We start from the raw sequence: 12,336 nt of genomic DNA on the forward strand, positions 1-12,336 counted from the left end.
AGAGTTTCTCTTCTGCTCTGTGAATGTTAGTGAATCTATAGGATTATTTTCCTAGTAGTTTACAGGCGGCCATCAGTAGCTGCTAATTCCAGACTTCAGATTCTAATTCGTGAAGCATCTGATTTGGTGCACTAGTGTTCTTTGAAATGGAGGGATTTGCAATACGACCTCCAAAGGCCAAAGCAGCCATAAGAGAATAGAAAAAGGCCAAGTTCAGCTTGACAAGAAATGGTTTATTAAGGGGACTCAGGAACAGAAGTGTATCTTGGTTAGCTGCAAGATGAACAGAGGTCCGCAAACCCACCTCCTCTAAAACCCACTTCTTATAGCCCTGGAGGCTGGGCCAACACCTGAGAGGAAACGTTGGAGAATCACAGTCTGATCTCCAGAGCTGATCAAGGATGTTCTGATCCAAGGATGTACTCAGGAGTGTAGTTAAAAAGAAAGAGTGTGTGTGTGTGTTTGGAAGAACTCCCCAGGTCACACAGCCATCCTGGGGGCACACTTTCAAGATGGCGTTAGTCGGGTTCTCACAGCTGGAGCAGAGGCTGTTTGTGAAGAGGTTCTCCGAACAGTTACACACAGCAAGGTCTGAGAACAAGGGAACTAAAAGCATCCTCAAAACTATAGCTCTGTAGCCCTAAATTATAAAGAACATTAAATATTAAGATGAGTTGGAAAAAATCAGAGCAGATCTACTAGAGTTCGAGGACAATATTCTACACACAGATTTACGTAAAAGATAATGATTTTGAAGGGAAAGAGGATGCTGAGAAGGCACATAGACAACTCTCTGGCTGTCAGTCAGACAGCTGATGGTGCGCCGAGGAAAACAGGCCCAGCTAGACACCCTTTTACTGCCCTATTTCCAATTGCAGTCACCAAACTATGCCCAAGAGATCAGTAACACTGTAGTATCGATCCCATTCCCTAATACATTTTCACAACAAATTCTCAATACTAAGTATCAGTAGCTAAAAGATCGGAAATTTTTGTGACTAAAGAAGCTTCACACATTGAAAACTCCATCAGAGGGGGAAAAAAAAAACCACAAAGAAAATCAACACAATTGCTCATCAGAAGATTTGCCCATACCTTCTAATACATGCAAAACAAACCCGCCTTTATTATTAAGGGCATTCTTTCCCCTTCAAACTGGTAGGGAGCCATATGAAAATGGATCATCAGTGATAAGAGATCATCATTGTAAGGCAATGAAACTGAATCAGGACTAATCATGATGACTCACCGTTATTTTGTTTTTGGGGTCTAAAAAACTTGGACACTCTCATTATTTTAAGTATCCAAATACACATTATTTCCTTTGTCACTGTGGAAATCAATCCCCAGGGTAGCAATGTCTTGAAACGTTGAGCAGAAATCCAAATAGCACTTAAAATGTAAACATATACAAAACACACGTATACATATTCACGTTCGGGGGATAGACGAAGCTTAAATAAAAGGATCCCAAGAACCACGTCAGATACAGAAAGGGAAAGTGCTGCTTCAGCACACATTTATTTTTGTGCCTATTTTACACAAGGAAGGTAGGATGCGTGGGGCATAGAATCCGAGGACAGTGAGTCACCTTTTCAGCCTTTGTGTCTTCCTTCTTTAAATAGAGATGCCGACGGAAAAAATGGATTAGATGCAGTCTACTTTTTCTTCAGTTGGCTGGTTTTTTAGAGAATTATAAACCATGAAACTGAACTGAGTAAATGTGGGAAGTTTACTGCAAGCAGCACCTGGGGCCAAGAGAAGAGAAAGTCGTCCGGGTCAACAGAAGACGCACATCTTTACCACCAATACAGACACGGCTCCTTCGCCTGGCCGCTGGCTGTCCTGGACCCGAAGTCAGCGGAGCCACAGGGGAGCGCGCTCAGTACTGAGAAGCTGACGGGCCAGGAGAGGGGAGAAGGGCCGGGGAGAGGCATCTCTCCCAACCTCAGAGTACAGGCCGGGTGTCTGCTGGTACACACGCATGCTGTCTTTGCTACTGTTGTTTTACTCTGGCTTCATATCCTTTTCTTAGTAAAAATAATTTAGGCAAGTGCTAAAAATTTTAGTTCCCTAGCCACTGAGACATGCCCCTCATTCAGCCCTAACCCTCCCCCGCTCCTGCTCCCTGTTCTTTTCCATTCTTCTCCCACAGGAACAGCTGTTTCTCAAGACATCTGAGTCTGCCCCAGTGCACCTTACCGCCTCCCCATCTATGGCAATGCGGGTCTCTTCCCCGGTCAAACACCTGCCCGGTCCCCTTCTAATGCCACCGCTTTAGAGAACCCAGTCAAGTTTAAATTCATCTACAATTACATAATTGTCATTTTTACATCTTGTTAAGTCCAACTTTGAGCCTTCTGAGGTTTATTTCTTAAGATGGAATCAATCAAACTAACTTATTTTAAACATAAAGCCCCCCCCCCCAACCCCGGCCTTCACTTTTATTGACTTTGGTATCTCAGTACTTAAAAAAGAATAAGGAATTCCTCAAACAAGTTTTTCAAATACAGAACTGTGGGAAGTAAAAGATCAAAGGACAATAATAAGCAGTCTAACCTATTAAGTTATATTGATCAGTAAGCCGTGTATCTTCCTCATCTGAAAATTCGCTAATGAGAAGCGGCAGTGGTTGGTCTTGAAACACTTTGAAACTGTGATAGGCTCGTATGGAGAGTAAATGAAGCAAAAGACAGGACTCAAAAGCAGTGCAAAAATAATTCTGCCGACTTCTTTGGCTTACTAATTAGTAATACAGTTGGTGCCTTGGAGCCCCAAGATCTAAATGACTGAGACATTAATATAATGAATGGAAAAGAAGCAGGGAAGATCATTCGTCCCTATCGACCCCCAATTAATAAAAGCATTTGACTAAAGTAGCCCATGTCAGCAGGCCCCGGAGGTGAAGCTGAACTTTACGGTGGACCCATGTCAGAGATAAGAACGATGAGCCCAACGCTGGGTCATAAGCATGGAGAGTCAGCCAGATTGGGGGGGGGGGTGTGGGAGGGTGGTGGTTAGGCATATTTAAGCAATCTGGGGGTCCTGACAGATCAAGAGTTAACACTGACCCAATGCCTACCCCATAGAGTCCCTGTTTTTCATTGGATAGGAGCAAGTTACACCACGATATTTTATAGTGTATGTTTTCAACAACATTTACAAGTTCCCGCAAACACGAATTCCAGATAAAACTCACCGTAACTTCCAGTCACATTGGCACATATCACGGCCCCAAAGAAGTTTGGAAAATACTTCTGAATTCTGGAAATCACCTTCTGGCAGGCTACGGTTGGATCTTCTCCTCTTCTCATATAGTCTACAGCTTGGTAGCTGATTTAAACAGAGGCATAACTTTAGTATCAGAGTCAACAGAGTCCAAACTTGTGACCTGAAGTTAGAAACCTAAAACCATCGGAACGGTCACATTCGATAAAATACATAAGGAGAAGTCAGTAATTCCTGTGAAAGCGTCAACATGAAGGCAAGTAAACCTTGATACAATGTCTATCTTTTCAACTCATCTACCCCTTCATTTTAAATGTCTGTTCTTTCTGGCTCTGGCTGGTAACTGGTACTTAGTCATAGCAGCCAGAAGTCCTCAAGAACAGAGATTACGTTTAAATAAGAAATGGGGCTACAACTGATGGGGGAAATGGTGGGCATGTGCAAAACATCCAGTTGTAATGATGGTCTTTCAGTAATTAATTGTACACAGCGACTGCCTTTCGTACTTTTATCATCAATTACCACAGTTCTTTTACTCGGTGGCCTTACATAAATGATTTAAATGCATCGTAAGTATTTTCATCTGTGAAGTAAAGCAAGAAATACTCTATTTCAGAGGACGATGATGACTTAAATTATCGCCATCGAAAATAAGAGGTGAAAGGTACGGAAGCAGAATTTCTAGAAAGCTCCTGCGTACACAAACTCAGACAGCCGAGCACAAACAGTTATTTTCTGTCTTGACAGACACCATCTCGATCCGGAGGGTCCGAAAAGGGAGAAGTCACACCTGGGAAGAAAGCGCATCAGAATGTCGCCGTCGCCGGTGGCTGCAGCCGCCCCCGCGCTGTCCTCCGCGTAGGCACCCGCTCCGGGGACTGGCGAATCTCCTACTCGACTTTGTGAGGGCACAGCACAAACATTTAGGACAGGAAAAGCAGGGTGAATGCCATCGTATTTTAGGAGAGGTTTCAACAATAGGGGGTGTTTCTACTTGGCCCCTGATGATTGTTCTAAGTTAATTCTTCATCAGAACACAGGGAGCAAAGATTCTCATTAGTTTTTCAGCGAAGGTTGCCACAAACCTCAGTTAATGATGTTAAGAATCAGATGCCAGCTCGTTAGGTATCAAGATGGCACAGATTCTTACAATTATTACCTTAATAATCTTACAATTATTGAAAGATTCTTATTCAATTATTACCATCCTTTACCATTGAATTTCTGGACTATCTCAATAGGTTCCGACTGGCTTCCCTCAGCGGCGGTCTATTCCTGCTTTCTCTCTCATGTGCCAGTAGTTTACCAAGGTTCTTCCTTGGAATAGACCTTGGATGTTTTTCTACTACTTCAAAATAAAATCCAGAAATCCTTAAACTGACTCAGGACCTCCTGCAAGGCGCCAGAGCTGCCTCTGCCCCCCGCCCCCCCACCCCCAGCACCTGATATCTGTGCAATTTCTCTTCTTCTGGTGGGAGCCCTGCACTGAGCAGGCGCTACCCCAGGTCTGTGCGTGCCTGAGCCCGGGTGCTCGCTTCCCTTCCCCAGGCTCGGGCTCGGCCCCCAGCCTCTCTGCTGGCCTCTCCCCAGCCGACTGCCAGCTGACTCAGACCCCCCCTGCCATCCCTGAGCTCCACACTCAGACCCCCCCCTGCCATCTCTGAGCTCCAGGGCAGGGACTGCAACGCCCAGGCCTTTGGCACTTAGCAGCTACTCCTTTGCTTGCCTCCACATTTCTTTGTCCCGGCGGTAAGGGTGGGGATGGACTCTACATTTTGCATCTCTCCTGAGCACCCTGCACGTGCCGTTTTATACTCCATGTGTATTTGTGAGACCTCTTCTTTTGGAAACACTAACCCAGGTATTTTGAATTTTATACCGTTTGTAGATGTACCAGCAGCAGTACGTCCCATCTTATGGACTACGACCATGCCTAGAAGGTTAAAAAAAAAAAAAAAATTACTGTAGCTGTCAGCTCTGGGGTTTACCTCAAATCTAAACAAATACTTGAGCAGCTGGTAATATAAATATCCTCATTCAATAATTTTGGATAGAAGAAAATCAGACGCTCAGGAATGCTGAAAATTGTACCCCTTGCCTAATTTGTACTGTTTCAGAACCCACTGTCATAGCAACATCTGGCAGACTTTCTAGATCCTCACTTTTCAAACTGCTCAGTTACCTTTCCAAGGTAGTTCCAGAGCAAGTCTTTGACACAGAATAATGGAAATTTTCAACATGACAGCTTGAATGTGGCAAACATAAAATTATTAAAGAACTACATATCAAACAGGGGTGCCTGGCTTGCCCAGTCAGAAGAGCGTGCGACTCTTGATCCGAGCATCATGAGTTCAAGCCCTAGGTCGGGGTAGAGATTACTTAAATAAATGAATAAATAAAAACTTAAAAAAAAAACCCTACATATCAAATAAAGATTTAAAAATCTATGAGTGGTAAAACACTAGATTTTAGGGGCCTTGTGTAATTTACCTAAATGTATATAGATGCAATGGAAAGAAAAGTGTGTGTGTGTGTGTGTGTGTGTGTACATGTATGCACATATGTATAGCCATATATGGCCTTACTTGGCAGCCAAAACAGTTAAAATCACCTTCTGGCACATAAATAAGGATGAAGAACTTAAGAACTACAGACAGACAATTGAAAATGGCTGAACTTGGGGCGCCTGGGTGGCTCAGTGGGTTAAAGCCTCTGCCTTCGGCTCAGATCATGATCCCAGGGTCCTGGGATCCAGCCCCGCATCAGGCTCTCTGCTCAGCGGGGAGCCTGCTTCCTTCTCTCTCTCTGCCTGCCTCTCCGCCAGCTTGTGATCTCTGTCTGTCAAATAAATAAACAAAATCTTTAAAAAAAAAGTTTTAATAAAAAAAAAGAAAAGAAAATGGCTGAACTTTAATCATAAAAATTATATAAAAGACAAATTACCAATTGTATCATGACCGTAATTATCTCCTGTTTCTTTATGGGTAGGACCTTCTTGCTTTAAGATACTAGGTGGCTTGTAAGGCCCACAGTATTTTGAAGGATCTGGTACAACATTCTGCGAACAAGATTTAAGTTTTAGTTTTTAGAAAGGTTCATTTTAGCAACTAGCAAGTAGTCACATACAATGATGAAACATTAGTAAGAAATCCAAATGATATCTGGTAACTGAAAGGTATGAATTAAAAACAAAAGATCAGCTAAGTCTTCTGTGAACAGATGGATATAATTTTATTTAATACCTAGTCTAGTCTCAGAATTATATAATATAGAATAGACATCTATATTGTCTGGAAAAGATCCCCGATTTTTCTCTTTATATGGCTAAAGTTCTCCACATGATGGCAGATATAAATGAAGATTTTTGTATTAGATCTTAACCCTCAAAGGAATTAGGTACACAGCCTGACCTTTAAATTTCAGGATTTGTTCTCTGGCCAAAGAAGAATTCTGAGATTTAAAGCAAAATCTATTTTAAAACCCTCTTTATTTCAAAGCTAGGTTCATGTGAACATATTCTAAGTTGTACTCAGATTCCTCTATGGATTTAAAAATACAATAAAATGATTCAAATTCATAAATTTAGGTTGTGCATATGGATTAGTATTTAATCAGGAACCTACTACTCAGGTCTTACTCATTAGAGCACTTGCTGCCTCCCCTGACCCAGTTTTATACACTAGCCTCTTTCAAATGCTAACCCCAGAGACTCGCTGGTTACTCAAAGGTAATGAGGATTTGGGAGAAGACACAGCTGAGAGGCTAAGGTAGTCCACAGAAGGGTTCTGGACGGCAAAGACAAACAGATTTATGCTAACAGTCCCATTGATTTAAAGATAAATGATCCCACCACTAACACACTAGTCACCTAATAGTATAGATCCAGGCAATAAGGGCAAGATACTGGGCATACTTCATACACATAAAATTTAAGAAATATTTTAGACAAATGGTTTCTAAACTCTGATTTTTTTTTTTTTTTTTTTAGACTTGGAAACTTTTGCTGCAAGGAAATACAAACAGAGTCCTTCTGACCGAGGCCACCCCCTCTTTCCCACAGCAGAGTGGTCCCAGTTTGAGAACTGTTGCCAGGATCCAGGAGTGCCTCCACAGACGTATTTAGGACAAACGTTCTGGAACCTCCATGCCCAGGGAGTCGACTTATAACCAGCACTTTAGGAACAGGTAGCCAACAGAGAGCAGACGGGATGTCGGTCATATTGTCTAGCGATTTACTTTTAACAAATCGGGTCCACATACCCTCCAGTGGTTTGGCTGGCAATTTCGAGCAAGCCAGTCTGAGTGAAGGGCTCGAGAAGTACTGGTAGATAAGTCCTCACTGATAAACCCCATACTTTCAGCAAACTTGGTGGCTAGAGATTAGGAAGAAAAGAAGGTAAATTAGTTAAGCACTGCCTTCTAAATAAAATACGTGTCCAGGAAGCATTCTTGGTTAGCGGTCTCAAGTGGGTGCACACAAGGACTTCTTTAAGGACATCAGTTTCTGGGTCTCAGCATGCCACATGTCCCATCTGATCTCCTGGAGACCCTTGGGGTGTATATTGACAGTTCTTGGTTCTCTTTTCCACCCCCCTTCACGATCTCCCTTTTTGCACACCCGTCTCACTAAGCAAGAATCTTACTGTTCTAACTAGGGTGTAGTGCCCGGCGCTGAGACACCAACCAAAGGGCCAGCTGGACTCCACGCGTGAGTGACAGATCCTCTAGCTGGTCAGGTAGTTTTTAATTCCGTCCTTTGGCAAAGGTGAAGGACGACTAACTGCGGAGTTAGCTAATTCATCCCTTAAAAGTAGTTTTGTTTATAGATCACTGCACGATCTTTGGTGTACAACTTGGGGGACATTCAAGCAAGAGCTGCTATAGCAGAACTGCTCTGGTGCCTGTCCTTGGCTGGGACGAATGCTCCGTGGTCTCACACGGATACAGCGAATTCAGGGAGAGAAATGTTGCAGCTCACGCTTCCGCCTAGCTATTACCTATCTACAGATAATGAACTAGGTTTTTCAAATCCCATTTTTTTTAAAGATTTTATTTATTTATTTGACAGACAGAGATCACAAGTAGGCAGAAAGGCAGACAGAGGGGGGGGGAAGCCGGCTCCCCACCGAGTAGAGAGCCCGATGTGGGTGGGGCTCGATCCCAGAACCCTGGGATCATGACCCGAGCTGAAGGCAGAGGCTTTAACCCACTGAGCCACCCATGCGCCCCTCAAATTCCATTTTAAAGATCAAGGAAGTGTGAATTTAGAAGTAACTTACCTGAGGGTAAACAGATACTACATAAAACAGTTGGAATTTGAACTTGGGTCGGCTTTGATCAATTTTATTTGTTCACAGTGAGGAACAGAAGAGACAGAGGAGTAGATAAAGCTTCAGTGTCATAAAAGTATACCTGACTCTCCCACTAACAGCGTGTGTGCTGTATGTTCCAGCACTTTCCGAGCCACACCAATTGCGTTTTTAATTCTCCTGAGATCTCCTACCGCTCCTACGTTCATAGTCGTGCTGCAAGAAAAGAAGTGCGTGCTACTGATTAAGGTACTTTCACGGGTTCAAAGATAAAACAATACTGGTTTACTCGGAGCAACAGTTTTGTAGGATAAACGCCACCATCTTAACGTTACACAGGCTAGCACATGAAGTTCATACAGATTCCCAAAGCAGACAGATTAAGGAACAGACCACAAGTCCAACTACCACATACTACAACAGCACTCCCATTCTGTTTCTCCTGATTCTTTTTTTTTTTTTTTAAGATTTTGTTTATTTGCAGAGATAGAGGCAGGCAGAGAGAGAGAGGGGGAAGAGGGCTCCCTGCTAAGCAGAAAGCCCAGTGCAGGGCTCGATCCCAGGACCCTGAGATCATGACCTCAGCTGAAGGCAAAGGCTTATTAACCCACTGAGCCACCCAGGCGGCCCACTCCTGACTCAGTTTAAATGCGGTTTCCGAAAGGGGTTTTAAGGCTTTGGGTCATTCGTAGCTTGGGATTCTGTATGTTCTGAGACTACCTACTTCCATGTGATTTTTCTATTATAATGATGAGGGGGAAACTCCTTGTGTCTGGACCGGCCAGGTACAATAAGCTAGGGGTTTTGACTTGACAAAGCTTACGCAGGCCTCTGTCTTGCTCTCAGTTAGGTTCATCGATGTTCTTACCCGTCCATGATCATGGCGTCCAGTGTGGTTTCTCCGAGCTCATCGGGACTCCCTCCAAAGCCTACGGTGCCGTCACACTGCTCCCGCTCACACATGGCACAGCCCTGCTCAACCGCATCCAGGGCAGAGCCTCCAGAGGCTAATGTCCTCCATGCTGTAATCAAATCCCAGGAGTGCTGGCTTACATACCGATTTTTTTTCTCGGTGCCAAATGCAACAAATCAGAAACGTTTTGAGAACTCATATAAAAAAAAATCACATTTACACTAAGTTAAACAGAATTTTAGTTTAGTAAACGCTACAAAGGAAGGATGTAGACAAAATTATATAATGCAGCTATTTACAGTGAAGAATTTAAAGCGTGGCTACTGATAGACAATGAGTGGTGGTGTTTTTTACTTGGTAATATTTCTATGCTGTGTAAGGAATGTCTTCTCTCCTTCAGTTTTATAAGTGAAGCCACTAAAAGGCAGCTAAATAGAAAATTCATTAAATCATAGTCTTATAAATTTCCTCTGCATCATTCGATTATTAAAAATATATACAGCTCGTACTTTTATTGAGGTAATATCAGTCACAGCAAGTCTCAATAACCATACCCTAACAGCAAATAATGACGACGTGGGCTTCACATGGCTTCTTCGTCCACTAATGTGCACAACAGCTTTTCAGGTAAGTACTGTACAATTACTGTCCTCATTATAAATAGGAGGAAGCAGACGGGAGAGGTTAAGTAACATGTTCAAGGTCACACAACTGGTAGGTAGCAGAGCCAGGATTCAAAAGCCATTTTGGCTCCAGTGGCCATGATTTTAGCAGTATTTTTTTCTGTTAAGTCCCATACACTGAGAAGGGAAAAAAAAAAAAAAGATCTTTGATGGTCAAGGTCTTCATTAATAAAAATAGAATTCTTTGAAGGGAAGGAGCTACTACTGGTCATTTTAAGTTTTACTACTGGACCTACAGGCTTTAAAGTGTATTTCAAGAAGTAAGTGGTTCTCGATCTTGGCTGCAAATCAAAATCACTTAGGAAACCTCAACAAACCCAAACAACACAGAGGCCCTGTTTCCAGCAGGTGAATGAAAATCTCAGGAGGTAGGGCTCAGGCACGGGTATTTAAACTAGCTTCGCAGATGATTTTAACGGCCAAGACCGAAACACTTACTTCCCGGTGGCAACTACATCATGCCAGCATGTAACAACGAAAAGTAAATGTAAAAAGAGTATGTGCGCTTTGGAAAATTAACAGCCGTTTGCAAAGCTGCCGCTGAGTTCAGGGTACTGGGGAGAGCTGAAGGGTTAGACAGGCGGAAAGGTGACAAGAGACAGGCCCCGGGAGAGAACGGATGGCAGGTACACAGCGGAGGCGCCCCGGAGGAGGCCCGAGCAGCTGCAGGCCAGCGACAGGGTGGAAAACAAGCAGGCGCGGGGCCGAACGGAGGGCGGATCGTGACGTGACGAGGACCTGGAAAGCAGCAGCGGCAGGCCCAGGGCTCGGGGTGCACTGCGAGGCCCGCCGCGGTGCAGGAGGCGCGGGAGGGCCCGGGAGCGGAGGCTGCGGGGGCGCTGGCCCAGGCCCGCGCGCGTGCCCGCCGTGGGGTGGGGGGGTGTCAGCCGGCCGGTCGCCCCCCAGCCGGCCGGCCCTCGCAGCGCAGTCCCCGCCCCCGGGCGCCGCCCCGCACCTGCTTCGGTTGCATTCTTAAAAGGCCAAGTGTTGAGGACCAGGGGCAGAGGGCTGGAGCTGCGCGCGAGCCCCGCGCCGAGCAGGAGCGGCACCAGGAGCAGAGCAGGGCCCCACGGCCGCGCCATGGCCGCGCGCCCGTCGGAGAAGGGGTGGGGCCGCCGGCGGCCCGCGGAGCTCGTGATCCCGGCGCCCCGCCCAGCCCGCGGCCGCGGCGACTCCCCGGGGCGCCGCCGGGCTCTCTGTACTCTCGCGAGACCCGGCCGCCTCGGGCCGCGGGAGCGCGGGAGCCGCGGGCGCTTTCTGGCCTGCGGCGCTTTGCCTCGGGATTCCCGGGCTCTTGAGGTTCTACGCAGGTTTCTTCTTCTAATTTTTTTTTTTTTTTTAATAATTAACCGAATTCTTGCTTTCCCCCGTTGTGAAAGGCAGACTGAGCCTAGAATGAATTTATGCAGCCCCGGGTTGCGCTAGGACGATCTTCGTTCGGTTTCCGCTCACTGTGCTTTAAATGAAAGGTTGAAGTAAACGTTCCAAATTCGAAACGCGCCCCGGGGTCCCTGCCTCAGACCGGGCCGTTGCGGAGCGCGGGGGGCTCCGAGCCGCGGCGTTCGCAGGCCGTGCTCTGCTCGCAAATCCCGGGGCTGAGACGGCGGAGACGCGGTTCCGCGGGTCCCCGAAGGGCCCCGCCTCTTCCCGCGGCCCCAGGGCGAGGTCGGTTCCTTATGGAACGTCCTCCTCCTGGTCCCCGACATGTTTCAGGGCTGAATACTTGTTTGAATCAAGGTGGGATGGAGACTTCGCGTTAGGAAAGGATACACTGACCAATATTAAAGATTTTGAAAACGGTTTTTAAGTAAATACACTAAGCAATATATTGTGGAAAACTTTCTTTGTAAACGTTTACTTAAAACTAGTGGGGAGGTTGGGGGGGTCATAAAAAGAACAGGTGGCCTGTGAATTGTTTCCAGAGCCGCTTTCGTGTAAAGACTTGATGAGGGTAACGCCTGCAGCTGTAATTAATTCCTGAACGAACTGGGTTCCGTCCCGGTGGTGGTCCTTGGCTGACCCGCCCTTTCAGCTCTAGGAGCCTCAATTTGCATCTCTATATCAGGGAGGCTATTTTCGACTGAGATGGAAATCAGAATATTCCTGCGTTCTAGCTTTAGGGCTGTGTGTATCTTTGCAACGTTTTAGGAAATCCTTTTTGCAAAGGTTTCAGCAAGCTTTCTTTCCCTCTGGGTTCAGAGCT

At 45.5% G+C, this 12,336-nt stretch overlaps 1 protein-coding gene across 3 annotated transcripts; it reads right to left on the reverse strand.

Annotated features, from left to right (window-relative positions):
- Window positions 1-1,482: 1,482 nt before the first annotated feature.
- AGA (aspartylglucosaminidase) lies at window positions 1,483-11,329 on the reverse strand. Of its 3 annotated transcripts, none has more exons than XM_080797268.1 (9): window positions 11,089-11,329; window positions 9,406-9,559; window positions 8,641-8,753; window positions 7,489-7,601; window positions 6,172-6,286; window positions 5,086-5,161; window positions 4,019-4,126; window positions 3,200-3,333; window positions 1,483-1,748 (listed from the first exon to the last, which is right to left on the reverse strand). In XM_080797268.1, the coding sequence occupies exons 1-9, from the start codon at window positions 11,213-11,215 to the stop codon at window positions 1,648-1,650; spliced, it is 1,041 nt and encodes a 346-aa protein (XP_080653394.1). In that variant the 5' UTR covers window positions 11,216-11,329; the 3' UTR covers window positions 1,483-1,647. The 3 variants fall into 3 exon arrangements, with proteins under 3 accessions (XP_080653394.1, XP_080653393.1, XP_080653395.1); XM_080797267.1 differs by having other exon boundaries at window positions 4,019-4,118; window positions 4,955-5,161; window positions 11,089-11,264; XM_080797269.1 differs by having other exon boundaries at window positions 4,019-4,118; window positions 5,108-5,161; window positions 11,089-11,250.
- Between the last annotated feature and the right edge of the window lie 1,007 nt (window positions 11,330-12,336).

Source organism: Martes martes, assembly GCF_963455335.1.
Source record: "Martes martes genome assembly, chromosome: 2".
Classification (NCBI taxonomy): domain Eukaryota; kingdom Metazoa; phylum Chordata; class Mammalia; order Carnivora; family Mustelidae; genus Martes; species Martes martes.

Excerpts from the sequence above, each read along its gene's own strand:
- AGA (XM_080797267.1), bottom strand. The coding sequence starts at position 11,215 with ATGGCGCGGCCGTGGGGCCCTGCTCTGCTCCTGGTGCCGCTCCTGCTC. Across the intron at positions 8,754-9,405 it reads GACGCCATGATCATGGACGG|CACGACTATGAACGTAGGAG; the intron begins GTAAGAACATCG and ends CTTTTCTTGCAG. Across the intron at positions 5,162-6,171 it reads TTACGGTCATGATACAATTG|GCATGGTCGTAGTCCATAAG; the intron begins GTAATTTGTCTT and ends TTAACCTTCTAG.